This window comes from Oryctolagus cuniculus, chromosome 7 (assembly GCF_051225735.1).
Source record: "Oryctolagus cuniculus isolate XC-2025 breed Fujian yellow rabbit chromosome 7, ASM5122573v1, whole genome shotgun sequence".
Lineage (NCBI taxonomy): Eukaryota > Metazoa > Chordata > Mammalia > Lagomorpha > Leporidae > Oryctolagus > Oryctolagus cuniculus.
This window is the reverse complement of record NC_142873.1, coordinates 154,853,190-154,881,173: the sequence shown is the minus strand read 5'-3', so window position 1 is coordinate 154,881,173 and position 27,984 is coordinate 154,853,190. Positions and strand designations below refer to the sequence as shown.

The following is a 27,984-nucleotide window of genomic DNA, read 5'->3' as shown; positions in this document are numbered from 1 at the left end:
TCAGACTCACGGTGTCTTCCCACAGCTGGGGAAATGTTCCTTATCCACCGGAGCAGCCTCGTGGCCTCCTGTGCTCCTGGGCCGCGGCCTCCCTCCGCAGGGTCCGCGCTTTCTAACCCAGCTGCCCCCAAGACTCCCCGCGTCAGTCTCCAAGTGCCCCTTCCTACCTGTCTTCCCTGCAGAGCTCTTTATGTTCCATCTTTCTTTGTAGGATTGCATGATTTGTAGCAACTCGGCCATTGATTAGCCAACCTGTTTTATTCGTTCTTATCATCCAGAAACGTGCTTCGGAACCACCATACTGTTTTCATTATACCTAGCTGAAATGTTTTCCTCACTGATATCCATAGAAAAGGGGGGAAGGATGTCTAAATTCAGCAGTCAACCATTTGAAGTCTCCTTGTTTTTAGATAAATCAGAATATGTGTTATAATTCATTCAAACATAGTCCTGGTAAAGTAAGTTGGGCAAGTTGTAGTGGTCTTTTTTTAATTACTCCAGTGTACTTGGTGTGTTTTTAGGAGTCACTTGCTCCTTGTGCATTGTCTTTCCGTAATCTTTAGTAGGAGGAAGTTACTGGAGATTAGCAGAAGTGATTCTGTAAAAATAATAAACTTTGTCACACGGGCTCTTGATTAAGTGAACTTTGGAAAGTCCATCTGTACTGAACGCTGCCTTAGATCTTAGGAGTCGCAAGGAAGTAAACCCAGCTCCTTGTTTGTAGGACTTTAAAATCCCCAGAGCCTTAGTGTAAAAACAAAAGGTTACAGAACACTACACGACAGCAAGGTGGAAGCGTTGTCGGCTGCATGTGATAGCAGGCGTTTAAGATTTAGTTCCAGCGTTAGTTGAAATGACTTTGCACGAACTGCAGACCTTTCTCACATCTTAAACATGTGGCCGGGAAGTCGTCATCCGCTTACAGGTCAGAGATGATCATGAGTAGAATGAGATAACCAGAGTAATAACGAAAGTTGAAATGTTCTAATTTGAAAGCCAGGATGCTATTTGAAGCGTAATTATTACTGAAGGAATTCGCAGCGCATCCTAAAAGCTGCCGCTTACGTCTGCTCGTGTTGGCTGTGACATCATCGTTCCAACATCAGGATAAAATGCTGCTGTCCTGGGAGATCTGCTGACCCTCCTGGAAGAGTTCCTTAGCCTCGGGCAGCTTCAGTGCTGTTGGGGAGCAGCGTCAGGACAAGCAGGTGGCCCAGCTCTGCTCGGTGACATTCAACAGCCGTGCAGTCTGGCGCCTTGAAAACAGGCCCAGCTGGCGTGCCTGGGAGAGCTGTCCCGGTTCAAAGTTTCACTTATTAGTCACACGGAGCAACTGATTGTTCTATCGTATATTTTAGGAGACCGTCCGTACAGTGGCCCTCCGTTCGCCTCTGATGTAGTGAACTGTGTGTAGCAGGATGTTACATGACAGTGTGCAAGAAATTAAACCCGTGCTCACTGTCTGCCCGTTTGTGTTTCAGGCATCCTGACAAAAACAAGGATCCTGGAGCAGAAGACAAGTTCATTCAGATCAGCAAGGCCTATGAGGTATCGCGTCAGCCTTTGCGGTTCATCGTCCGTTAGCTCTTCTAGAATAAGCCTTGGCTGCTCAGTTCGTTTGTTTGTTTTTAAGATTTATTTATTTGTTTGAAAGGTAGAGTAGAGGCCAGCGCTGTGGCACAGCGGGTTAAAGCCACGATCTGCAGCGCTGGCCTCCCATGTGGGTGCCTGTTCGAGGCCTGGCTGCTCCACTTGCAGTCCAGCTCCCTGCTAATGGCCTGGGAAAAGCATCCCTGAGGATGGTCCAAGTGCTTGGCCCTGCCACTGGTGTGGGAGACCTGGAGGAAGCTCCTGGCTCCTGGTTTCTGCCCGGCTGTGCAGCCGTATGGGGAGTGAGCCAGCACATGAAAAGATTCTCTTCTGTCTCAGTAACTCTGACTTTCAATAAAATAAATCTTTACCAAAAAAATACAAATTACTCTGATTTGATTATTACATGTTATCTGCGTGTCTTGATATACACTGTATCCATAAACATATACGGTGATTATGTGTCAGTTAAAAATTAAACATGCCCAAGGAGGGGGAGGAGAGGTCATCAGAGCCTCCTGCCGTAAGCCAGACACAGAAGTGAGTGACCTCCGCATGTTTCCCCTCCTCCCACCACAGGGCACTCACAGTGCTTAGGGGTGCAGGTATCTTAAAAAAAAAAAATCACTTATTGATTCACCTGCATTTCTTAAAATGACATGCTTGCAAATTTATTTTAGATAAGATTTTTAGTACGTTTCCAACAGAGTAGGTTGATCTGGAGTGCACACGAGATTCACTCCACGGCTTCCTGATTGTGCGGGTGAGTGCTCGCCAACAGCCAGTGTGGCTCGCAGGTAACACGCGATCCTGCATGACCATCTCAGATGTTGGATTCAAAAGTTTCGAGTAAAACAACGACCACAAGCAAAGCACCAGACTCAGTTCTGTGACTGCTTTTTGGCGTTCATAACTTTTCGTATTTTGTGTGGATTATTCCAATTCATAAAGACTGACCAAGTCAGTTTTGTTGTGTCTGAGCCCTGGGGAACCACATGATGCTAACTTTTACTTAGTGCTGTGATAGTTCAGAATCTTTAATGCCAGCGTGAGCATGAGTGTAGGTACTCTAAGCCATTGAAATACCTTGGTCTTGAATCCTCTTCACTGTCTGTATTGAAATGAGAGCTTCTCAGGCCAGCGCTGTGGTGCAGCGGGTTAACACCCTGCTACAGTGCTGGCATCCCATATGGGCGCCGGTTCGAGACCCAGCTGCTCCACTTCCTGTCCAGCTCTCTGTTATGTCCTGGGAAAGTAGCAGAAGATGGCCCAAGTCCTTGGGCCCTGCACCCACATGGGAGACCCGGAAGAAGCTCCTGGCTCCTGGCTTCAGATTGGCGCAGCTCTGTCCGTTGCAGTCAATTGGGGAGTGGATGGATGGACCTCTCTCTCTCTCTCTGTTTCTCTCTCTCTCTCTGCCTCTCCTCTCTCTGTGTAACTCTGACTTTCAAGTAAAATAAATAAACCTTTAAAAAACACCACTAGAAGAAATAGAAATGAGAGCGTCTCAGTACATTGGGTGATTTAAAGAATCGTATGATAGTCTGTATCTGCTTTCTGTGATTTCTAAGCCGCATACAGAAAAGCCCTCTGTCTGAGCCTTCCTGTTATTGTTTAGATAATTTCTTTTGTTGCTTCATTTCCTAACAGATTCTTTCCAATGAAGAAAAGAGGTCGCATTACGATCACTATGGAGATGCCGGAGAGAACCAGGGCTACCAGAAGCAGCAGCAGCGAGAATACCGCTTCCGACGTTTCCACGACAATTTCTACTTCGACGAATCCTTCTTTCACTTCCCTTTCAATTCCGAGCGGCGGGACTCGGTTGATGAGAAGTACTTGCTGCACTTTTCCCATTACGTAAACGAAGTCGTTCCCGACAGCTTCAAGAAACCCTACCTCATTAAGATCACCTCCGACTGGTGCTTCAGCTGCATCCACATTGAGCCTGTGTGGAAAGAAGTCGTTCAGGAGCTGGAAGCGCTGGGTAAGAGTTGTCTTGATTGGAGGCTGTTTGCCTAGGAGAAGGTGACTTTCATAGCTCCCGAATTTCGTGGGATGCGGGGGAGGGAGCAGCCAGGTTCATGGTCATTGGTATTCTCCGGAAGCACATTTTCCGAAAGGGGGAATATAGAAGCCGCTTTCCATTTTGCATTACGGATTTGAAGCTTTGTACGTGAGAGTACTTCAAAACGTTCATGGCGAGTATTTGGCCTAGTGGCTGAGACACCCACATCCCACAGCGCAGGCCGCGGCTCAGTACCTGGCTTTGCTTCCGACTCCAGCTTCCTGTCCATGCGGACTCGGGAGACAGCAGTGATGGCTGGAACAGTTGGGTTCCTGCCACCTGTGTGGAGCACCCGGACGGAGGTCCTGGCTCCCAGCTTCAGCCTACGCCCAGCCCCAGCCACTGCAGGCATTTGGGGCGTTCTGTCTTTCTGCCTCTCAAATAAGTAAATTTAAAATTTTTTTAATTAATTAATTAAAAGTTCATGGAAAATTAAATGAAAAGATAAATTTTATTTTGTTTCAGATTTATTATTTGTATTGGAAAGTCAGAGTTAGAGAGAGCTTCCATTTGCTGGTTTACCTCCCAAATGGCCACAGCGGCCGGAGCTGGGCCCACCTGAAGCCAGGAGCCAGGAGCTTCTTCCAGGTCTCCCACATGGATAGCAAAAACACAAGCACTTGGGCCATCCTCCACTGCTTTTCCCAGGCCACCAGCAGGAAGCTGGATTGGAAGTGAAGTGTCCAGGACACGAACCAGTGTCCATGTGGGGTGCCAGCATTGCAGGTGATGGCTTTACCTGCTACGTCACAACGCCGGCCCCTGGTCCCAAGTACTTGAACCATCTTCTGCTGCCGCCCAGGGTGCACATTCACAGGCAGCTGGGTTGGAAAGAGGCAGGACTCAAACCCAGGTGCTTCAGTACTGGACGTGGGCGTCCCTAAGGTGGTGGCTGAACTGGCTGTACACAGCGCCTGCCCCTCCTGTGGAGTTTCTGAAATGCCCTCGTGGTCTCTTGGCATCTGGCTGGGGCCCGGCTAATACGTAGGAGAAACGTCAGGATTACGGGTTGACTCAAGCAACCGTCAAGCATCGCTTTAATGCCAATGGGGCTTGCAGACAATACTTGGGGAATTTGTGATTTCACTCTCTGTATTAGTTTGCTGGAGCTACCAGAATAAAATATCCCAAACTGGTGGCTTACCAAAACCAGAAGTCTATATTCTCTCTCGGTCTGGAGGCTAAAAGTCCAAGATCAGCCCAAGATCAGGGTGTCGGTAGGTTTGGTGTCTTGGCTTGCAGGTGGCAGCTTCTCCCTGTGTATTGCCGTGGGAGTCCCCGTGCGTGGGAGTGTCTGCTGTGTCTTTCTGGTTCCTTTCCTCCAATAAGGACACCAGTCACACTGGATTAGGACCACCCTAAGGACCCCATTTCACTTAATTCTTTAAAGGCCCTGTTTTACCCAGCCCAGGCAGCTATAACAAAATACCATGCACAGGGTGACTTAAGCATCAGAATCTGCCTCTCACGGGTCTGGCGACCGGAAGTCCAAGATCAGTGGTGGTCAGGTTCCTGTGAGAGTGCTTTCGCAGCTTGCAGGTGGCCGTCTCGCTGTCACCTCACACGTCTCGTGCCTCTTCTTCTTCCCTGTCACTCATCCTCGTGACCTCGTGACCTCCCACAGACCCCATTTTCAGTTCCATCATCCTGGGGGTTAGGGCTTCAGCATATGCGTTTTGGGTGGCACAGATTCTAATGGCCGCGGGGCACCACTCTGGATCACAGATTAGGCTTTTCTCCATCCGCGTGTGCCACTTAGTGCTGGGAAAAGTCTAGTGATCCAGGGAGAACGTTTAGTAACTACTACAAAGGGGCATCACTGGAATTAAAATCGTGTGGCTGTGTGCGTGTGTGTTCTAGACATTAGTAGCCCTAGTCGTGAGTAACTAAACAGGAACGGGGCGGGCATTGTGGTATAGCCGGTTAAGCCACAGCTTGGGATGCCTAGTCCAAGTTCCTGTTACTCACGCTTCTAACCCAGCTTCCTGCGAATGTGCCTGAGTGGAAGTGGATGATGACCTGAACACTTGAGTTCTTGCCACCTACGTGGGAGGCCCAGGTGGAGTTTCTGGCTTCCATCTGGTCTAGCGCTGGCTATTGTGGACGTCGGAGAGTGAGCCGGGAGATGGAAGACCTGTCCTTCCCCATCACTCTGCTTTTCGACAAATAAATAAATGTTTTAAGAGAGGGGGAGGGGAACAAGCTCAGGTCTGGGAGCTGCCGGTGCCTGGATTTCCCCACATGTAGAGAGCATACTACTGGCAGCCGTGGGCTTGTGGTTCTGAAACAAAGTGTCAGCCTGCTGTGTGCAAGCCCTCAGGTGCTGGAATTCGGCAAACCGCTTTGCTGAGGCTGCAGGAAGGTCTCAGAAGAAGAGAGGACTTGTTCAGTACAGCCTGTAGCCCGTGGTGGCTATTGGTGCGTACGGAACGAATGAGAAGCCCTGGATTGAGTTGCTGCCTTGTCACAGAGCGTTATAGCCTTCGTGTGCCGCGGTAGGTGGCCGACGGAACCCAGTGTGGTCCAGGAGCTAACGGTGAGGCCCAACAGCAGGGCAGTAGCCCCGCACCACCGCATGGTTTTGAGTGGTAATACATTCACGCTTAAGGCAGATCAGGGCTGAGCTCCATCGTCCACATCCCAGGCAGGCATAGTGAGGTGGCAACACCGTGGTCCCCGCCATCAGTGTGCGTGTCTGAGCTCATTAGTGTCCTTTTCTGTCCTTGTGTCCTCTCAGCGAATTGTTTAACCCAGGCTTCTCCACGTCTGACGTGGGGGTAAGGACGTCAAACCTGTATCGTTAAGGAAGACTGAATGAGGAAAGCGTAGGCCCAGGGCCTGCTGCTCAGTAAGCGCTTAGTGCGCCTAGAGAATATCTGGTTGACTGATTTTCTAGTTCGTTTTTGTTTATTTTATTTTTGCCACATAGTTTTACATACTTATGGGGTGATTTCTCAATACATGTATACAGTGTGGAATCATCAAATCAGAGTGATTAGCATATCCATTGTCTCAAACGTCGATCATTTCTATGTGGTGGGAACATTCCAGATCCTCTTGTAGCCGTGCGGAAACACTGTGAAGTGTCGTGAACTGTGGCCGCCCTCCGGTGCTGCAGGGCGCCAGCCCTCGCTCTTGCTGCCTGCTGTAGCTTTGTCCCTGTTAACTGACCTCTCTACCCTCTGCCCCTGCCCCTCCCTGCCTCGGCAGTCACCGGTCACTGTTCCACTCTGAACTCGGATGAAGTCAACTCCTTTGGCTCCCACATGTGAGAGAGAACACGCAACATTTCTCCTTCTGCTCCTGGCTTTTTGCACTTAAAGTCGTGTCCTCCAGGCCCGTCCATGTTGCTGCAGATGTCAGGACTTTGTTCTTTTCATGGCTTTTTTTTTTTTCCATGTGTACCTACAGCACTATTTCTTTTTTTTTTTTTTTTTTTTTTTTTTTTTTTTTTTTTTTTGACAGGCAGAGTGGACAGTGAAAGAGACAGACAGAGAGAAAGGTCTTCCTTTTGCCGTTGGTTCACCCCACAATGGCCGCTGTGGCCGGTGCACCACGCTGATCCGAAGGCAGGAGCCAGGTGCATCTCCTGGTCTCCCATGGGGTGCAGGGCCCAAGCACTTGGGCCATCCTCCACTGCACTCCCTGGCCACAGCAGAGAGCTGGCCTGGAAGAGGGGCAACCGGGACAGAATCCAGCGCCCTGACCGGGACTAGAACCCGGTGTGCCGGCGCCGCAAGGCGGAGGATTAGCCTATTGAGCCGCAGCGCCGGCCACAGCACTATTTCTTAACCCACTCACTTGCTGATAGACAGTTAGGTTGATTCTGTGTGGTTGCTGTTGTGAGTGGTTCTGTAATAAACAGCGAGAGTGAGATATCCCTACAGCACTGTTTCCTTTCCTTTGGAAAGATACTCGGTGGCGGGATCGCTGGATTGTTTGATGATTGTATTTTTAGTTGTCTGAGGAATCTCCATACTACTTCGTGTAATGGCTTCCCTCACTTACATTCCCACCAGCAGTGAATGAGAGCTCACCTTTGCCTATGCCCTTGCCAGAATTAATATTAATTCTTTCTTTCGTCTTTCTTCCTCCCTCCCTCCCTCTTTCTCTTTCTTCCTCCCTCCCTCCCTCTTTCTCTTTCTTCCTCCCTCCCTCCCTCTCTTTCTCTCTCTTTCTCCCTCCCTCTCTCTCTCTCTCTCTTTCTCTCTCTTTCTTTCTTTTTTAAGATTTATTTCTTGGTTTGAAGGTCAGTTAGGGGCTGGCACTGTGGCATAGTGGGCTAAGCTTCCACCTACGGCACCAGCATCCCATATGGGTGCCGACTTGCTGGCTACTTCACTTCCGATCCAGCTGCCTGCTGTGGCCTGGGAAAGCAGTGGAAGATGGTCTAAGTGCTTGGGCCCCTGCACCTACGTGGGAGACCCTGATGAGGCTCCTGGCTCCTGGCTCCTGGCTCGGGATGGCTCAGATCTGGCCATTGTGGCCATTTGGGAAGTGAACCAATTGATGGAAGACTTTCTCTCTCTCTCTCTCCCTCTCTCCCCCTCTCCCCCTCTCCGCCTCTGCCTCTGTGTAGCTCTGCCATTCAAATAAATATATAAATCTAAAAAAAAAATTAGTGCAGATAAAGATCTTTTAGGTTGGCCCTCAAAAGCAGAGCAGACACATGGGACTGCGTGGGGCTGAGGGGAAGCAGCAGGTGAGGGCTGAAGATGTTGCATTCATGATGAACACTGTTCCTCTGACAAAGGATTTTCACTAGAATACACAAGGAACCCAAGCAACGAAAGAACAAATATTCTGATTAAAAAATGGGCAAAAGAGCTGAACAGACACTCCTCAGAAGAGAAATAGCCAACAAGTATAGGAAAAACACCCCAAATCACTAATCATCAGGAAAATGCGATCCAAACCACCTCATCAGTTAGAACAGTTGTTATCAAGAAGACAGAGAAATAACCAATCCTGGAGCCGGCACTGTGGCGTAGCGGGTAAAGCCACCACCTGCAGTGCCGGCATCCCATGTGGGCACTGGTTCGAGTCCCGGCTGCTCCACTGCAGGCGGTGGCTTTACCCACAGTGCCGGCCCCTGCACTAATGTCTTAAAGCACTTCCCATGTTTTCTCCTAGTAGTTTCATACTTTCTTGTCTCACATATAAATCTTTATTTCGTGTTGATTTTTATATCTGGTAAAAGATTGGAACCTAGCTTCATTGTTCTACATGTGGATACTCAATTTTTGTTAGTTTTATGTTTGTTTTTTTAATTTTATTTATTTGAGAGGTAGAGTTACAGACAGAGGTAGAGTCAGAGAGAAAAGTCTTTCTTCTGCTGATTCACTCCCCAAACGGCTGCAAGGACCAGATCTGGGCTGATCTGAAGCCAGGAGTCAGGAGCTGCCTCCGGGGCACTGCAGGATCCAGCACTTGGGCCATCTTCTGCTGCTTTCCCAGGCTATAAGCTGAGAGCTGGATCAGAAGAGGAGCAGTCAGGACGCAAACCAGCGCCTATATGGGATGCCAGCGTTGTGAGCGGAGGCTTAGCCTACTACGCCACAGTGCCAGCCCGATACCCAGTTTTTCCAGCACTTGCCCCAGCCTATGTTCTTGGTGAAAGTAAAGCATTTTTCAAAGCCATATACTACCTTTTTCTTAAAATTTTATTTTCATTTAATTTGAAAGGTGGAAAGACAGAGGAACAGAGAGAAAGATCTGCCCTCTGTTAGTTCATTGTCCCAGTGCCCACAACAGCCAGCACCGAGCAGGTCAAAGCCAGGAGTTGGGAGCTCAGTCTAGGTCTCCCACTGGGTGGCTGGGCCCCAGGTGCTTTAAGAGTCGCCAGCAGCCCCACAGGGGGTCCGTTAGCAGGAGGCTGGGGCTCCCACCTGAGCAGCCCAGTGTGGGATCCAAGCATCCTAGACACTGTGCCAAGTGTTCACCCCAAAAGTTAATCTTGTAAAAAGCACCGATTTGTATAGATCCCTTTTGAAATTTTTCTTAAATGTTTTAGTCTGCTTTCTTCAGCTCACTGACTACGAGGCACCTGCTTATTTTGAGCTGAACTTTGGAGGGGTTGGAAGCGGCCAGGTAGGAGACCAAGGAGTGACGCGACAGGCAGAGAGACAAGGAGCGTCCTCAGCCTGGCCAAGCGGCGTGGCTGTGTGGGTGGGAGAGGAGGAAACAAGAAGAGAAAGCCGGGAGTCAGGCTGGAGGGAGCCTCAGGGTCCAGGCCAGGGGAGCGGGACTGCGCGTTAAACACAAGGTAAGGCCTAGAGGAGTGATCTACTCAGAGCCACGCGTCAGCAGGCTGGCTGGTAAAGCCATGTCAGGTATGGTTCAAAGACAGGAAGAACAGAGGTGGCGAGGTTACCAGCCCTGGTAAGAGAGCAGCACTGGCGTGAACCGGGGCCGTGGGGATAGAGAGGGGCAGACAGGTGCAGGGTGAGTCAGGTGAGTCGGATCCTGGGAGCTCCTGGCTCCTGGATCCATCTGAGTGTGGGGAAAGCGGAGAGAGGGTGAACAAGGCAGTGTGACAGGGAAGAGTTGCCTTGGGGGAGAAGTGGTTTAAAATAACGGTGACAACTTGGGCACTCAATGTGAAACAATGCAGGTGTAATAACAATACTAGTAGCTTGTGTTAATGTACCCTATGCTGAATGCCTTTAAGAGTGACTGTAGGGCAGGCGCCGCGGCTCACTAGGCTAATCCTCCGCCTTGCGGCGCCGGCACACTGGGTTCTAGTCCCGCTCGGGGCGCCCAATTCTGTCCCGGTTGCCCCTCTTCCAGGCCAGCTCTCTGCTGTGGCCAGGGAGTGCAGTGGAGGATGGCCCAAGTGCTTGGGCCCTGCACCCCATGGGAGACCAGGATAAGTACCTGGCTCCTGCCATCGGATCAGTGCGGTGCGCCAGCTGCAGCGCGCCGGCTACAGCGGCCATTGGAGGGTGAACCAACGGCAAAGGAAGACCTTTCTCTCTGTCTCTCTCTCTCACTGTCCACCTGCCTGTCAAAAAATAAAAAAAATAAAATTTAAAAAAAAAAAAAGTGACTGTAGCCCTGTGAGGCAGGGCCCTTCCCTCCATTGCCATCCCTCTGCACAGCTCCTTAGCCCTTTTGGTACTTTGTCCAGGGTCACAGTTGGCATTCGGCAGTTCTGGGACTCGCACCGGCAGTCTGGCACCACAGTGGGTCCATCAAACTGATTGCTGTACAGTCTTCCGGTGTCCACAAGTCATCAGCGAGTGAAGTTCTTGCCTTTCTTTTCGGTTGTTCTGCATGATCCTAGCAACTCAGACTTGACAGGCATGGAGGAAAGCAGGACGAGCAGCGGTGGAAGTAACGTTTACTGAGTGTTTCATCCACTCCGGCTGTGCTCCCAGAGCCTCTGGAAGACTGGCTGTGACTAATGTCAGATTAGTTTGGTTTAGTTTCCTCTTGCAAGCATTCAGACTAGTTGAAGATTCCTGACTACTGGGTTCTACTGGTAACACTAAGACGAGATCAGGACAGTGCTTACGACAGGGGTAAACACTGGTGCAGTGGGTGAAGCTGCTACTTAGGAGGCCTGCGTCCCGTCTGCTCCATTCCTGGCAGCTTCGTGCTGGTGCACTGGGGGGGCAAGGATATGGCCCAGGTACCTGGGTCCCTGCCACCATGGGAGACCCAGTTGGAGTTCAGGCTCCTGGCTTTGTCCTAGCCTTGCACTGGCTGTTGCAGACATTTGGGGGAGTGAGCCAGTGGGTGGGAGATCTCTCACTGTCTGTCTCTTGCGCTCTCTGTATCACTCTGTCTTTCCAATAAATAAATCTTTTAAATATACGTATAGTTTAGTTGAGATATCTGTGCACTTGAGTGTTTCCATTTTGAAATAACAGAAAGAGCAGACGGTCTTAGACATCATTAGCTGATTGGTAGAGAAGCCTGGACTCTTTCAGGGTGACATAAAATGTTGGAATTGCAGTAGCTGAAAGACACAGCAGGAGCCTGACCGGAGGAGGAATGTTGCTGCCGCTGCTCGGGTGGAGCCTGCTGTCCTGTAGTGGGAATAACTAGTGTGCAGGAGCTGCTGGTGCTTACAGACAGCTGTGCGGTGGAGCAGGGCCCAGGGACAGTTGGCAGTGCCCCTGACCTGGAGGAGCTCACCGGTCAGTTAGCTGGAGAGAGTACGTGTACACAGGGAACCCACACAACTTCACGTTTCCAAGTGTAGAACAAGACACGGCCGGCGAGTAAGCAGAAGCAGGGGATTCATCCCATAGTCTCAGGAAAGCATGTTTTCTCCGTCAGCTTTCAGGTGCCGGTTCCTGTGGTGGACCCTGAAGGGTGTATAATAAGAGTGATCGTGTTGAGCATGTCGGTTGCCTGGCATCGACCCAGGTTCTTTGCGTGGCTTATCTCTATCTCCAGTGCAAGGCGATAGAGACTGTTGTCATCCCTGTTGTACACTGAGGGAGCCAGGGCAGAGGAAGGTCAAGGCGCTGACCCCAGGGCAGGCTGCTCGTAAGCAGCAGGGTTGGGGTGTGGGCCCGAGAGCCTGGACCTTGAGCACTGCTGCACGGCACCGAAAACAAGTCCAGACCCTGTGCCCAGGAAACGCAGGTTAGAGACAGCACCACCACCAGCACCAGCACCTGCTCAGTGCTGCCAGGGTGTTAGGGGCTGGCGTCTTGAGATCAAACAGTGTTTCAGACAAACTGAATTCAGAGGCGCCTGCAGTGATTGTTCACCACGACTTCTTATTTTAAAAGAATGATTCCCGTCTTCCGAGGGAAGTGTGTGTTCTCAACTGTCCAGGAAGAGTCTGCCGCGATACTGGTGAAAATATGTTTTTTGTTTTCTGTTTTAGTTCTGTGCTTTTAACAAAAAGATTTATTTATTATTTGAAAGTCAGAGTTACAGAGGAGAGACAGAGGCAGAGAGGAGGGCAGGGAGAGATCTGCCATCTGCTGGTTCACCGACCAAATGGCTGTAACAGCTGTGCTGGACCAGGCCGGAGCCAGGAGCCAGGAGCTTCATCTGGGTCTCCCTTGTGGGTTCAGGGACCCAAGTACTTGGGCCATCTTCTCCTGCTTTCCCAGGCCATTACCAGGGAGCTGGATAGGAAGAGGAGCAGCCAGGACTTGAACCAGTGCCTATATGGGATGCTGGTGCTGCAGGCAGTGGCTTAACCCACTATGCCACAGTGCTGGCCCAGAGAGAGAAAGAGAGAGAGAGAGAGATCTTCCAGCCTCTGGATCACTGCCCAAATGGCTACAGCAGCCGAGGCTGGGCCAGGCCAAAGCCAGGAGCTCCGTCTGGGTCTCCCTCCTAGGTGCAGGGACCTAAGCAGTTGGGCCGTCTCCTGCTGCTTCCCGAGGCACATTAGCAGAGAGCTGGATCGGAAGTGGAGCAGCCAGGACTTGGGGATGCCAACATCGCTGGCAGTGGCTTAACCCACTGTGCCACGACATCAGCCCCAGTTCTGTGGTCTTAATTTTTATCTTCGTTTTGTTTTGTTTTAGGAAAATGTTTTTATTTTTTATTTTTTGGAATCTTTTATTTATTTATTTATTTTTGACAGGCAGAGTGGACAGTGAGAGAGAGAGAGACAGAGAGAAAGGTTTTTATTTTTAAAGATTTGTTTATTTATTTGAGAGGCAGAGTTACAGAGAGAGGGAGAGACAGAGAGAGTAAGGTCTTCCATCCGCTGGTTCACTCCCCAGTTGGCCTCAATGGCTGGAGCTTCGCCAATCCGAAGCCAGGAGCCAGGAGCTTCCTCCTGGTCTCCCACGTGGGTGCAGGGGCCCAAGGACTTGGGCCATCCTCCACTGCTTTCCCAGGCCATAGCAGAGAGCTGGATCGGAAGTGGACCAGCCAGGACTCGAACTGGTGCCCATATGGGATGCCGGTGTTTCAGGCCAGGGTGTTAACCCGCTATGCCACAGCACCAGCCCCTAATTCTGTTTTATTTCACATCATTTTGCATCTTGTGGATTGCTGATTGACAGGTTTATATTTAACCATATTGACAGTGGTGTGTTCTTCCAGTTGGCTTTCTGCCATGCCTTCAGGCATGTTCAAAGGTAGAAAAATAAAATATGTATAGATAAGTGTATAGAGGGTCAAAAAGAAAACATTTTCCTAAAAGATGGGGTACATGCAAACATGTTTAGGGATACATGCAAACGTGTTTAGGGATGCATGCAAACGTGTTTAGGGATACATGCAAACATGTTTAGGTTTGCCCAGTGACAGCTTCAAAATGCAGGCATTCCAAATACATTTAGTTCTGCACAGAAAGAAAATCCTCTTTCAGTCTCAAGAAGAGGAGAAAATTCAGTATTTTTCATTCCCCAGGCTATGTAAACCAGCCAGAAGCATCCATCCATATAAAAACCAAATATCGTTTCTGAAAAAGGACACACGTGCTTCGCCTCACATTTGCATTTGCTCAAGTTCGTTTGGGTTCTGGGCGTTTCTGGCACCCAGCAGGTTCCACTGGTGCAGACTCGAACACGTGAATAATTTCACTTTGCGGTCGACCCAGCTGAGCTTGCCTTACAAAGCCTGAAGTGTGGCACTTCGAGACTGAAAACAGACAAGGCGACGCTGGGCACAGCTTTCACAGTGGCTGCAAGACCCGTCGTTATGTTCATTTCCTAGCCGAGTCTCAGGGAGAAACCGGAGCTGCCAGCTTTGCTCGCTCTTCCTTCCCAGCTCGGTGGGGGCCGGGGCGTGGATCTGGGCCGCAGGAGGACTTTAGTCTTCCTAGACTCTCGGACGTCTTTGCAGGAGGAAGAATTCCATGAATTAAAGGCACTAAACATGTGTCGTTCTCTGTTCTGTTGCTTATGATAGGCAATATTGAGGAGAGAAGTAAGGCGCCTCCAGAAGTTAGAAATGGGATCATGATAGTCAGAGCCAAATCCGCCACAGAAAAGACCCGAGAACAGAGCCTGGGTGGGCTTGGAAAGGCCTGCATTCAGGAAGGAGGTGCTGTGCGTAGTCCTGAGAATTCAGAAGTCGTTTAAGGTGGAAGAGGTGAAACCTAACCACTTGTGTTCTTTTTTATTTGGGGAAAAGCTGTACTGATGGAGCCTAGGAAAACGGGAGGCGGGGAAGGGAGGACATGGAGAGTGGGGGTTGGGCCTTGTGCACCCCTTCTTCCCAAGGACAGAACCAGAGTCTGTTGGAAGGTGAACCCCCCGCCCCATGCAAGATTCAACATGGTCTGGTTGCAATCGTACCTCGGAATAATAGCTGTAATAATTAGGTGCCTGAGTATTTCAGGCTCTGGATTAGGCTGTTTCTCATTCTATGCCATTTAATCCTCATAGCTCACAACCCATCTCTGTTTTATAAACAAGCAAACTGGTGCTCAGAGAGTTTAAGTGATGGGCTGGTGTTACAGCAAGTGGGTAGCAGAGCTCAGATTTAAATATGGTTCTAACTTCGAGCACTTTACCCGATTCATTTATTTGTTCAAGGGAAGAAAACAGTGCTAAGTACTAGGAACTGTTCTCAGCGTTCAGGATGCAGTGGTAAAGAAAGCAGCCAAAAAGCCCTGCCTTCATGGAGCTTATATTCTAGTGGAGAAAAGACAAACAAACAAACAAAATTACAGTCCAGAGGTGGTTACCAGAGAACGCCACTGGGGCCGGTGTTGCGCCTGCCTTCTCTCGGGAAGCCCACGTCTCACATCAGGTGCCTGGGTGGGTTCAGTCCCAGCTCCGCTGCCTGCTCCAGCTTCCTCCTCTTGGGCACCCTGGGAGGCAGCAGGCGATGGCTCAAGTGGCTGAGTCCCGCCGCCCGTGGGAGGCCCTGATTGAGTTCCTGGCTCTGGGCTTCAGCCCAGCCCAGCCTTGGCTACTGCAAGTATTTGAGAAGTGAATCAGTAGATGGGCAATCTGTGTGTGTGTGTGTGTGTGTGTGTGTGTGGCTCTCTAATAAGTCACTTTTTAAAATAAAAGAATTGAGCACACTGGGCGGTGTCCCTGAGAAGGCAGCCCCCGGGGCTGGGAGAACAAGATGCAGGAGACCGCAGCGTGGAGTAGCAGGAGGCGCAGGTCTTTCCCGGGCTGCTCTGTCCCTTGTCCTGACCCCAGACTCCCAGCCTCCTTTATGATGATTGCTTGCTTTTCTTTTCTTTTTTCTTTCTTTCTTTCTTTTTTTTTTTTTTATTCGAAAGGCAGAGAGACAGAGGTCTTCCATCCACTGGGTCACTCCCCGATCCCAATGCCCCCAAAGGTCAGAGCTGGGCCAGGCTGAAGCCAGGAGCCAGAACTCAGTGTAGGTCTCCCAAGGGAGAGGCAGGAACCCAAGCCATTAACCTGTCAGTCTGCTCCCTGCTAAGTTGTGCGTTAGGAGGAAACTGGATCAGGAGTGGAATAGCTGGGACTTGAACCAGGCACCCTGGTGGAGGGCGTGAGTGTCCGAAGCAGCAACTTAACCACTGCGCCATGTGCCCGTCTCCACCTTTGTGATTTCTGGTGCCCTGAGTGTGGCAGAAGGCACCCTGAGTGACAGCGCAGTTACTGAAAACCGTAGACCGCAGGATCAGCGGAGAAATGGGCGTCTCATCTCGTGGCCGTCCCTGGGAAGGTCACTTAGGGTGAGTCCACTGGGAGAGACCGATCACTGTGTGGTTCAGAACCTGGACTGGAGGCTTTGCAGCCAGCCGGGACTGGGGTCAGAACTCGTTCCACCGCCCACGATAAAGCTTAGGCCCGACACCTGGCGTGGAGAGGCCCCACAGCGCCCTCTCCTGCCTCGGGCCTTGGCTGTGTGGCCACCCGACCTCCCCAGGTGGTATCTGCAGTCCGTGTGTGGGGCCAGACCTCCCAGTGTGTGCCTGCTACGTGTGGGATTCTCCTGCGCTTCCACTTGGTGATGCTCGTTCTGGGTATTTTAATGCCAAGAGTGGGATACAATCCTGTGCCAAAGTTGGCTCTGCAACATCCAGTTTGGATTCTTGTTCTGCGGTTTTATCAGCCCTACAGCTTGGGGAAAGTCTCTTTACCTCTTGGAATCCCTTCTGTGTCTGTAAATGAGGGGAGTGGGCTGTGTGATGCTGCGGTTGCTCCTTTCCTGCCCGGACACTGCCCAGGTCATAGATAGTCTGCTCAGCAGTTTTAAAACCTTAATTTGGGATCCTGGCCATTTATTCCAAAATTGCGTTTTAAGAATTTACAAATTAGGAAATAATCACACACAAAGATGTATATACAGAGATACAAGAATACCCATGAAAACATTCCTGGATGAGCGTTGTGGCGCATCCATATGAGACATCCCCTGTCAGCGTGCCTGGCGTCCAGTCCCCCTCTGCTTCCCATCCAGCTTCTGCTCATGCATCTGGGAGGCAGGAGACGATGGCTCAAAATGCTTGGGGCTGGCCGGCACCATGGCTCACTTGGCTAATCCTCTGCCTGCGGCCCCGGCACCCTGGGTTCTAGTCCCGGTTGCTCCTCTTCCAGTCCAGCTCTCTGCTGTGGCCCAGGAGGGCAGTGGAAGATGGCCCAAGTGGTTGGGTCCTGCACCCACGTGGGAAACTGGGAGGAAACACCTGGCTCCTGGCTTCGGATCGGCGCAGCGCCGGCCGTAGCAGCCATTAGGGGAGTGAACCAATGGAAGGAAGACCTTTGTCTGTCTCTCTCTCACTGTCTATAACTCTCTCTGTGTGTCTCTCTCTCTTACTGTCTAACTCTGCCTGTCAAAAAAAAAAAAAAAAAAATGCTTGGGCCTTTGCCACCCATGTGGGAGACTTGGATTGAGTTCTGGGCTCCTGGCTTCAGATCCCTCTGCCTCTCCCTTTCTTTCTATCAGTCTGCCTTTCAAATAAATTAATTAATTAATTAATTAAACTTATAAAAAAGATTTATTTATTTGAAAGGTAGAGTGTCAGAGAGAGAGGGAGACAGAGAAAGGTCTTCCATCCTCTGGTTCACTCCCCAAGTGGCCACAATGGCCGGAGCTGGGCCGAGCCAAAGCCAAGAGGCAGGAGCTTCTTCTGAGTCTCCCACATGGGTGCAGGGGCCCAAGCACTTGGGCCATCTTCTGCTGCTTTCCCAGGTGCATTAGCAGGAAGCTGGATCGGAAGTGGAGCAGCCCGGTCATGAACTGGCGTCCAGATGGGCTGCTGGTGCCACAGGTGGTGCCCTTTCCTGCTTATGCCACAGCACCGGCCCCTTAAAAAATGTATAATAGTGAAGGCCAAAGGCAACTTTTGATATTGTGGTTTACAATAAGAAACATATCTATGTTGATGTTTATTCCCAACCCCTGGCGCAGACTCCTCCACCCCCGTAATTCCGGAGCAGTAGGTATACTAAGAGAACCTCTCCTCCTAGCCGTCTTTGACCTGGGGAAGACACAGAGCTGCTAATCCCTTAGAGGTCCCTGGGTCTTTTGTTCTAATGAGAAAACCCTGAAGGGGCTGCCGGGCAGGGGGCTGGTCACAGACCAGATGGGGTTGAAGCTCGGACATTTCAGCCCCGCGATCACAGCCAGAGGTTGAAGCTCCCATCAGAATCCCTGAGCTGGGGGCTGGCCTGTGGCACAGTGGTTAAGCCTCCCGTGACGCTGGCATCCGTAGTGGAGCACCAGTTCAGGTCGCAGCCACCCTGCTTCTGCTAGGGTGCTTGGGAGGGCGGCTGATGATAGCCCAAGTACTGGCCCTGCTACCCACACGGGAGACCAGGGTGACGTTCCTGGCTCCTGGCCCAGTGCTGGCCATTGTAGCCATTTGGGAGTGAACCAGCAGCTGGAAGATCTCTCCATGTCACTCTGCTTTTCAAATAAATAAATCCTAAAAACTGCTGGGCCCAAGAGCTTCTGGGTTGCTGAACACAGACATGGAGGTGTGTGGCGAGCGATAAGCCCAGAGAGGGCCTGGAAGTGCCACTCCCCTTCCCGCGTGCCTTGCCCGCTGCATCCCTTCTGGTACATTGGTAAGGGTCGGTAGTGTCTCCTTGAGCTCCTTCCCCAAGAAGGAGTCATGGGAAGCCTTGATGTGTAACCAGTGAGTGGGTTACAAGCGTAATCACCAGCTGGGATTGGGATTGGCATCAGAAGTGGGGGCTGTCTGTGGCCTGACCCCCGCCCTCTTCCTCCAGAGAGAGAGTGTCAGGATGGAATTGGATTAGAGGATACGCCCCTACTGTCTGCTGGAGGATTTCCTGGGGTAGGGGCGGCCCCAGCACGTCTGATACCAGCAGTGAAGTGTTAGTTGAGTGTGAGCGTAGCCAGCCCTTTGGCTTTGGCCTTCTCACCTCAGCGTGCAGCAGCAAAGAGCTGCTTGAACAGGCGGATGCCAGGGAGCCCTCGTGTGTGCCAGGCTGTGCTGTGGTGCTGGGGACACGTCAGTGATCCAAAGTTCCCTGCCCTCGCGTTCTAGAAGAGGAAGACACACAGTAAACAATCAACAGGAAAGGGACGTGGGGTGCAGTGTGGGAGGAGAAGGTGAGCAGTGCGGAGACTCCGAGCCCTGGCAGTGAGGTGCCGTGGTGGGCCAGGACTTGAAGTTGGTGAAGGAGTCAAGAAGATGCGCAGGCCAGGCAGAAGGGATGGCCAGTGCCAAGGCCCTGAGGCAGGCAGGAGAGCAAGGATTGCTGGAGGCCAGAGCCGGCTGAGTGTGAGGAGTCGGAGAAGGGGGGAGCAGAGGGGACCAGAGATCAAGTCACCAAAGGTCTTGTTGTTTCTGAGCGAAGCGGCTAACACTTGCCAGGGTTGGGCAGAGGAGTGACGTGATCCGTGTTTATATTTTAGAAGGAACAGTCAGGCCACAGTGTTTCAAATGTTGGGGACAAGGAGAAACAGGGAAACCATTAGGAGTCACGGCAACCCAGGCAAGAGGGACAAGACAACTCAGAGAGGAAAGCAGAGGCCAGCATCGTGGCACAGAGGGTTAACCTGCCGCTTGTGATGCCAGCATCCCCTGTGAGCGCCGATTCGAGTCCTGGCTGCTCCACTTCCCATCCAGCTCCCTGTGAGTTCTCCTGAGAGAGCAGCAAATGATGACCCAAGTGCTTGGACCCCTGCCAGCCAGATGGGAGAGCCGGATGCAGTCCCAGGCCTGAGTATTGCGACCATCTGGGGAGTGAACACAGGTGGAAGATCTCTCTTTCTCTCCCTCTATGTCTCCCCTTCTCTAACTCTCCCTTTCAAATAAGCCTTTTTAAAAATGGAAATGATAAAAAGCAGTCAAATGCCAAGTGTTTTCTGAAGAGAGAACCAGTGGACTTGCTGAAAGATGGGATATGGGGTACGAGACGCACGAGAAGTCAAGGAAACCTGAAGACTTCTGACCTGAGTAAGGGGAGGATGGAGCTGCCGTCAGCGCAGAGGCGTGGAATGGGCCTGTGGGAAGAGATCAGGGGTTCATTTTCGGAAATATTAGGCTTGAAAAGTCCGTTAGACATCCAAAAGGAAGTGCGTATCCGTTGGCTATTTGTGTAATGTCTCCAGTCGTTGGCAGAGTGATTGGCCCCCTAGATTTATTGTGTGTATGAAAGGACAAGCAAAGGTATTCAGGTGTCAAGTGATGTGAGTCTCAAATGATGCCGTGTTATTTTCTGTACTTGTGTGTACATACACACATTTGTGTCAGAAAAGGAACAGATACCAAAATGTTAACAGTGGTCATACGGGATATAGATTTTTTTTCCCCCCAAAGATTTATTTATTTATTTATTTGAAAGGCAGAGTTACAGAGAAGGAGGGACAGAGAGATCTTCCATCTGCTGGTTCACTCCCCAAATGACCTACATGGCCAAGGCTAAGCTGGGCCAGGCCAGAGCCGGGAGCTTCATCCAGGTCTCCCACGTGGGTGCCGGGGCCCAAGCACGTGGGCCGTCCTCAGCTGCTTTCCCAGGCCATTAGCAGGGAGCTGGATCAGAAGTGGAGCAGCCAGGACTCTGGCACCCGTGTGGGATGCCAGCGTTGCAGATAGCAGCTTAACCACTGCACCACAGTGCTGGCTCCAGGATGTGGGCTCTTTACGGATTTTCACTTAATTTCTTCCTCATTTTTGAAAATCGTATTTTCCAATATCTGTTGAAAGTAATCGTATAAAATGTAGACATGGTCCCGAGGGTGAGAAGGCCGACTACCTCCTGTCCGCTGATAAACCCCAGCTCTCTCAGCCACGGCTGTTACTGGATCCGTAGGCTGCGTATAGCTGCTTGTTTCTTTATGAATTGGAATGCTGTGTCTTACAGTATTTCCTCTTAGCCTATTCCCAAAATTTGAAGTCACAGGCTAAAAGAAAGAACTATAACTCTTCTTTGCACCAGCTTGAACAATCTAGAATTCCAGCGGTGAGCCAAGGCTCCCACAGGCTACTTGGAAGGCTGTCCTCGCCTCCTGCGTCGGGGTTTTAACCTCACAGCAAAAAATGTTCTCCAGTTGCTGTGGGGGCATAAAAAGTGTGCATGTCTTCTGCACTTTTCAGGTGTGGGAATCGGCGTGGTCCACGCTGGGTATGAGAGACGCCTGGCGCATCACCTGGGGGCACACAGCACACCCTCTATCCTGGGAATCATAAATGGGAAAATCTCCTTCTTCCACAACGCAGTTGTCCGCGAGAACCTACGGCAGTTTGTCGAGAGTCTTCTTCCAGGGAACTTGGTGGAGAAAGTGAGTACCTGCCCAGGAGACGGGACAGAGGGGCATCGGGGAGGTGCCTGGCTCTGGCTGCCCAGAACTTGTGTGTGGTCCTCTCAGACCTGGGTCTCACTCTGAGCAAGGCAAGCCACGTGTTAGTTAGCTAACCACTCAAACCAAATGTTGTTTTTCTAAACCAAATAACTTAAGTGAAGTCTGTAAGAGACTGAAGTTTGAAATAGATGGAGTACAGAGACCGAGAGAACTCATTCCTGGGAACCCTCTTGTGGGTTTTACCCTGACTTCAGAAACTGTGCCTAAAATGACAATGACCATTTTCTAAACAACGTGAGATCACATGGGGGTTGAAGGATTTCTTTCTAGGTCATGAAGTTGTTCGTGGGAAGACATTTGTCTTACGATAATATTCAAGTTAAATTAGATTTGGTGATATATTCAATGATCAGGGACTAGTATTAGGTACAGCAGGTTAGGCTGCTGCTTGCGACTCTGGCACCCCCGTATCAGAGTGCCCACTGGAGTCCCGGCTGCTCCACGTCCGATCCAGCTCCTGCTAGTGCACCTGGGAAGGCAGCAGAAAATGGCCTAGGTATTTGGGTATTTGGCCCCTTCCACCCTTATGGGAGACCAAGATGGGACTCCTGGCTCCTGATTCAGCCTGCCACAAAGCTGGCTGTTGCAGCCACCTGGGCAGTGAACCAGCAGATGGAGGACCTCTCTCCCTCTGTGTCTGTGTCGCTCTTTCAGATCAATAAATAAGTGTTCAAAAATATATTTAATGATCATATCATAGAAAACATCAGCCTCCATGAAAGTAAATATTTTGGGAACTTTAAAAACTTGGGGTGACACAGCAGTAAGAAGCTAAAGTAAGCAGTAAGAGCTAAAGAAGCGAGACGTGTTCGAGTTCACGCTAGTTTGTGGTTTCTACATTTAAGCCCCCAATAATTTTTGTCTGGTATCTTTGGTTAGGGATCAAAGTAACTGGGAAAAGGCTCTCATTTTGCTTTAAATCATTCAGTGTTTTAACAAAACCAAGGAAAGTGAACATGTAAAACTTTCTATCCTGTTTCTGTATTCAGGATTCATAGACTGAGACATTAGCTACTAAAGAAATAGGTGGTACTTCAGAGAGTTTGCAGGAAAATAAATAGGTTTCTCATGGTGTAAAGAAGTGTTGGGTCCTTGCCTGAGTGGGCTTGAGAAAGTTCATTAAAAGGAAACCACTGAAATGGATCTCAGAAATTTTTGGCACCAAATTGACTTATTTGAGGACCCCTGCATTTTGCTGGCGTCTGCTTAGAAGGTCAGAGTATTGTAGGTTCCTAAAATGATGACAGGCGTTCCGATCGGCCCTCGGGCACCTACAGACAATCTGGTCAGTGCGGGCACAAGGTCACTGAAGTGTTGGGGACACTTTTCCAGCAGCTTCCGGGCAGGGAGTGGCTGTTTCCACCCAGTATGTTGGAGCCCATCCCGGAGGGCAGGGGAAGGCTTCCTGTGAGTTTTCCAGGTGAGGAGAGGGGAGAGCGAGGACTGGAGACCTGAGACACCTGCTTCGGGTGAAGCAGTCATTGGCGAGCCACGGAGTCTGGGCTTAACGGGGTTAACAGGACTCTCACCGCAAGGGCTCAGAGCACCTCCGCGCCCCTTAAGAACGTGGACCTGGGCCTGGAGGTGCTGGAGCCACTGCACAGGTGTGAGCGGAGGACTGATAGTTAAGCTTTTGAACTATGGAAAATTTCCACCACAGCTTTAATTTGTGCATTTTCTTAAGTTGTTTTCTCCAAAGAACAAAAATAGGGGAAAAGTAATGATTCAGATGGCAATAAATAATTAACACGCAGATGGGAGGGGCTCCCTTTTATCGAAGCCATTTCAGCAGGGCAGGTGTTGCGTCATCTTCGGCAGGTGAGCAGATTAAGAAGTGCCGGCTGATTAAGCAAGAGCCAACTCCAGAAGCTCAGCTTTGTTAAAAAAGATTTTATTTGTTTATTTGAGAGGTAGAGTTACAGACAGTGAGAGGGAGAGACAGAGAGAAAGGTCTTCCTTCCGTTGGTTCACTCCCCTAATGGCCGCAACGGCTGGAGCTATGCTGATCCGAAGCCAGGAGCCAGGTGCTTCCTCCTGGTCTCCCATGGGGTGCAGGGGCCCAGGCACTTGGGCCATCTTCTACTACCTTCCCAGGCCACAGCAGAGAGCTGGACTGGAAGAGGAGCAGCCGGGACTAGAACCGGCACCCACATGGGATGCTGGCACTGCAGGCAGAGGATTGACCTACTGAGCCACAGCGCCAGCCCCAGAAGCTCAGCTTCTATAGTGTGGTCATAACTGCTCCAGACAGGATTATGGTTGCAGTCACAAGAGTTGAGACAAATGAAACTAAGGAATCCATATCTGTTCCTTTAATAGTCAAATAAAGACATAAAAATAATCTGCAAGCAACTTCTTACACATATTTGATTTGTTTACTTAACTCCTGATTGGAGGGTAGTATGATTACTAAGAATTAACTACCAACGCTAAACTAACATTCTGTTTTCACTTTAAGGTGACCAACAAAAATTATGTGCGATTTCTCTCTGGCTGGCAGCAGGAGAATAAGCCACACGTCCTTCTGTTTGACCAGGTGCCCACTGTGCCACTGCTGTACAAGGTACAACATGGCGGCAGGCCGTTTTCTCGTCTTTTCATAAAAAGTCATCTCGACTGGGAGTGTGTAACCTGTTCGTCTTGTTTTGTTGTTGAGTGTCTCTGATACAAGCATCCGGAACCTGAAATGCTCCAAACTGTGAAACTCCCTGAGCATCGACGCGATGCTTACGTGGAAAATTCCACACCGGACAGCTGCTCGGGGTCAGATCTCGGGCACTCTAAAAATATTGTTTGAGATCGTCTTCAGCCTATTTGAAACATAAATGAATTTTGTGTTGAAACTGGGGCGCCGTCCCCAAGACTTCTCATTATGTATAAGGACATGTTCCTAAGTTGAAATGCTGCATTCCCGTGTGTTCTGTGTCAGGGACCCTCAGCCTGTGCCAGCATCCCCCCCAGTGCAGAGCTCAGTGAGCTGAGTATTTTGCTTTATCTATAAAAAAAAAAAAAAAAGAATGAGTTGTATTCACCTTGGTTGATACCGTTTTTGTGCTTGGAACACCGTTAGACTCCGGGAAGTACACAAGGGTACAGAGGCCCTGGCGGGGCCGTGGGAGCTGGCACTCACCTCCACCTGTGGATGTGAACGAGCGAGTTAGATGCTGCGCCCTCAGTCTCATTTTCTCCCCTCTGTTGTGCCCTCACAGTTGACTGCTTTCGCGTACAAAGACTATTTATCGTTTGGATATGTGTGTGTGGGTGTGAGAGGGGCAGAAGAGATGACAAGGCAGCTGAACATCAATGTCTATGCCCCCACCATCTTGATCTTTAAAGAACACATAAACCAGCCCGCCGATGTCATCCAGGTACGTGCCGGCCCCTGTGCTCCAAGATTTCCTCCCTCCGTGTTGTAGCTCGTCTTCACGGAAAGCAAACAGCAGAATGGAACAGAGCAGGTGAGAGCGTGAGAAGAAACTAGTTCTCGGTCTTGGTGATATTTTGCTGTAAAAAATGTCTTTTACCTCTCATGTGCTCCTATTGGAAATCAACAGTCTTTTTCCAAGATGAATTACAAAAAATGAATTTAAAATCTAAATGTAGGGACAAGAGTTGTGGTGCAGCAGGCTACGCTGTCACTTGAGGTGCGGTGCCTGCATCTCACGTCACAGGGCCTGGCTCAAGCTGCATCCTGTGCTTCTGACCCAGCTTCCTGCTAACGCACCCGGAGGCAGCAGCTGAGGGCCCAAGTATTTGAGTCCCTGGGAGACCCAGACAGAGGTCCTGGCTCCTGGCGTTAGCCTGGCCCAACCCCAGCTGTTGCAGTCATTTGGAGAGTGAGCCAGCAGATGGAAGATCTCTCTCTCTCTGTATCTCCCCCTACTTCTCTCTCTGTAACTCTACCTTTCAAATAAAATTTTTTTAAAAGGTTAAATGTAAAGCAGTAATGAAAAAGAGTAAGAATAAACCACAAACTAACTGAACAAGCACATAGAGGAGTATATGATCTTTTTTTTTTTTTTAAGGTTTTATTTATTTATTTTAAAGGCAGAGTTACAGAGAGGCAGAGAAAGAGAGAGAGGTCTTCCATCTGCTGGTTCATTCCCCAAATGGTCACAAAGGCCAGAGCTCAGCTGATCAGGAGCCAGGAGCTTCTTCTGGGTCTCCCACGTGGGTACAGGGGCCCAAGGACTTGGGCCATCCTCCACTGCTTTCTCGGGTCATAGAGAGCTGGATCCGAAGTGGAGCAGCCAGGACTTGAACCAGAGCCCACCTGGGATGGCAGCACTGCAGGCAGCAGCTTTACACATTCTGCCACAGCGCCGGCCCCAAGTATATGATCTTAAGGTGGAAGGTCTAAAAGGACTGGGAAAAATTTTACTGGAAAATCTTAATAATTTGATTATAAGTGTTACGTTTTTCTATAAATATTTTAAAATTTAAAGTTAAAAATTGAAATGTAATTTCTGAAGTTTTGCCTTTTTTTTTTTTTTTTTTTTTTTTTTTTTTTTTTTTTGAGAGAGAGAAAGGGAATTACAGAGAGGGAGAGAGAAAGAGAAAGGTTTTCCGTCCTCTGGTTCACTCACTAAATGGCCATAACAGCCAGAGCTGGGCCAATCCGAAGCCAGGAGCCAGGAGCTTCTTTTGAGTCTCCCACGTGCGTGCAGGCGCCCAAGGACTTGGACTATCCTCCACTGCTCTCCCAGGCCATAGAGAGCTGGATCTGAAGTGGAGCAGCCAAGACTTGAACCAGCACCCACATGGGATGGCGGCACCACAGGTGGAGGCTTAGCCTACTGCGCCACAGTGCCAGTCCCTAAAGTGCTCCTTTTGATAAAGATCAGTGCAAAATTCTAAAAAGGAATTCAAAGGACTGATAAACCTTTTTAAGATTTAAATCTCGCTAATACCCAGAGAAAGGAAAAGTTAACATTTTTTTTATCACCCATCAAATTGTGTTTGGCAGTGTTCAGAACGTACAGAAAAAAAAGCCTTCTCTGTGCCTTGCTGGACTTTGAGTTGTGAGCACTGCTGGTTGCCCATTCTGTGCCAGGCCCTGCTCTGGGGCCAGAGGGCAGCAGTCCCTGCCCTGGGTCCTGCTTGGGAACTGTCTGCTCCGGGGCGGGCATTTAGCCTGGCAGCCGAGATGCCACATCCCACGTCAGACAGGCTGGGTGCTGTTCCCGGCTCCACCTCCTGCCGCCAGCCTCCCACGGAAGCAGACCCTGGGAGGCAGCGGTGACGGCTGAAGTGCCTGGGCTCCTGCCACCCAGCTTCAGCCCCCCCACTTCAGGCATTTGGGGAATGAACAGCTGTGGGGCACTCTCTGCTTTTATCTCCTCTTCTCTATCTTCTCTGCCTCTCAAATAAATTTTAAAAATGTTAAATATACATATCAAAATATTAGTAATTATCTTAATGGTAAATTATATAGTTATAAAATATGCTTTTTTTTTTTTTTTGACAGGCAGAGTGGACAGTGAGAGAGACAGAGAGAAAGGTCTTCCTTTTGCCGTTGGTTCACCCTCCAATGGCCGCCACGGCCGGCGCGCTGCAGCCAGCGCACCGCGCTGATCCGATGGCAGGAGCCAGGAGCCAGGTGCTTTTTCCTGGTCTCCCATGGGGTGCAGGGCCCAAGCACCTGGGCCATCCTCCACTGCACTCCCTGGCCACAGCAGAGGGCTGGCCTGGAAGAGGGGCAACCGGGACAGAATCCAGCGCCCTGACCGGGACTAGAACCCGGTGTGCCGGCGCCGCTAGGCGGAGGATTAGCCTAATGAGCCGCGGCGCCGGTCTAAAATATGCATTTTCTAAAATCCCTTTAATGAACATATTATTTTATATTTTTTAACATTAAAATCAGCAAGGACCCTTTGGCGCTCCCTCGCCTAAGGGAGGCTAGAGTGAGAAGTTCTATAAAATCCTGTGTGTCAGTCCCCCAGTGATCATTTCGGTGCCTGCCGACTCTGTAATCAAGACAGAGAAGCCCGGCCGGCGCCGCGGCTCACTAGGCTAATCCTCCACCTTGCAGCGCTGGCACCCCGGGTTCTAGTCCCAGTCAGGGCACCTGATTCTGTCCCGGTTGCCCCTCTTCCAGGCTAGCTCTCTGCTGTGGCCCGGGAGAGCAGTGGAGGATGGCCCAGTGCTTAGGCCCTGCACCCTCATGGGAGACCAGGAGAAGCACCTGGCCCCTGGCTTCGAATTAGCGTGGTGCACCAGCCGCAGCGGCCATTGGAGGGTGAACCAACGGTAAAGGAAGACCTTTCTCTCTGTCTGTCTCTCTCTCTCACTGTCCACTCTGCCTGTCAAAAAAAAAGACAGAGAAACCCTGCACCTCTGTCGTCCAGGGGTAGTCTTTGCCTCCAGCAATTCACTCGCGAGATCTTTAGGAAGACAGTAATCAGTTCAGCTCGGGACATGATGAGTTAGAGGGAGCCCTGTAGGAAACTTCAGAGGCATTGTTTTTCGGCAGTTGGGTGTAGGAACCTAGGAAGGGCACGTAGAGTGGGGACAGGTTGCTGGATCATCAGTTATGGGCAGCAGTTCAGAGTCCTGAGGACTGATGCGATCTCCCAGGAATAGCATGGGAAGGAAAGAGCAAGAGGACCAAGGACAGAACCCGGGCAACCACC

The 27,984-nt window shown here is 50.3% G+C and overlaps 1 protein-coding gene across 7 annotated transcripts in view; it reads left to right on the top strand.

Annotated features, from left to right (window-relative positions):
• The window catches only part of DNAJC16 (DnaJ heat shock protein family (Hsp40) member C16), a 46,578-nt gene that overhangs the window by 4,922 nt on the left and 13,672 nt on the right, over positions 1-27,984 (top strand). For 5 of the 7 annotated variants that reach the window (XM_008249769.5, XM_008249768.5, XM_008249765.5 and 2 more), the window contains 5 exons: positions 1,482-1,548; positions 3,241-3,577; positions 21,087-21,271; positions 23,811-23,915; positions 24,562-24,720. In XM_008249769.5, the coding sequence (XP_008247991.1) occupies positions 24,634-24,720 (87 nt within the window). In that variant the 5' untranslated portion in view covers positions 1,482-1,548; positions 3,241-3,577; positions 21,087-21,271; positions 23,811-23,915; positions 24,562-24,633. The remainder of the gene's footprint in view (positions 1-1,481; positions 1,549-3,240; positions 3,578-21,086; positions 21,272-23,810; positions 23,916-24,561; positions 24,721-27,984) is intronic. The other 2 variants (XM_070079256.2, XM_089301473.1) reach the window with 2 other exon arrangements.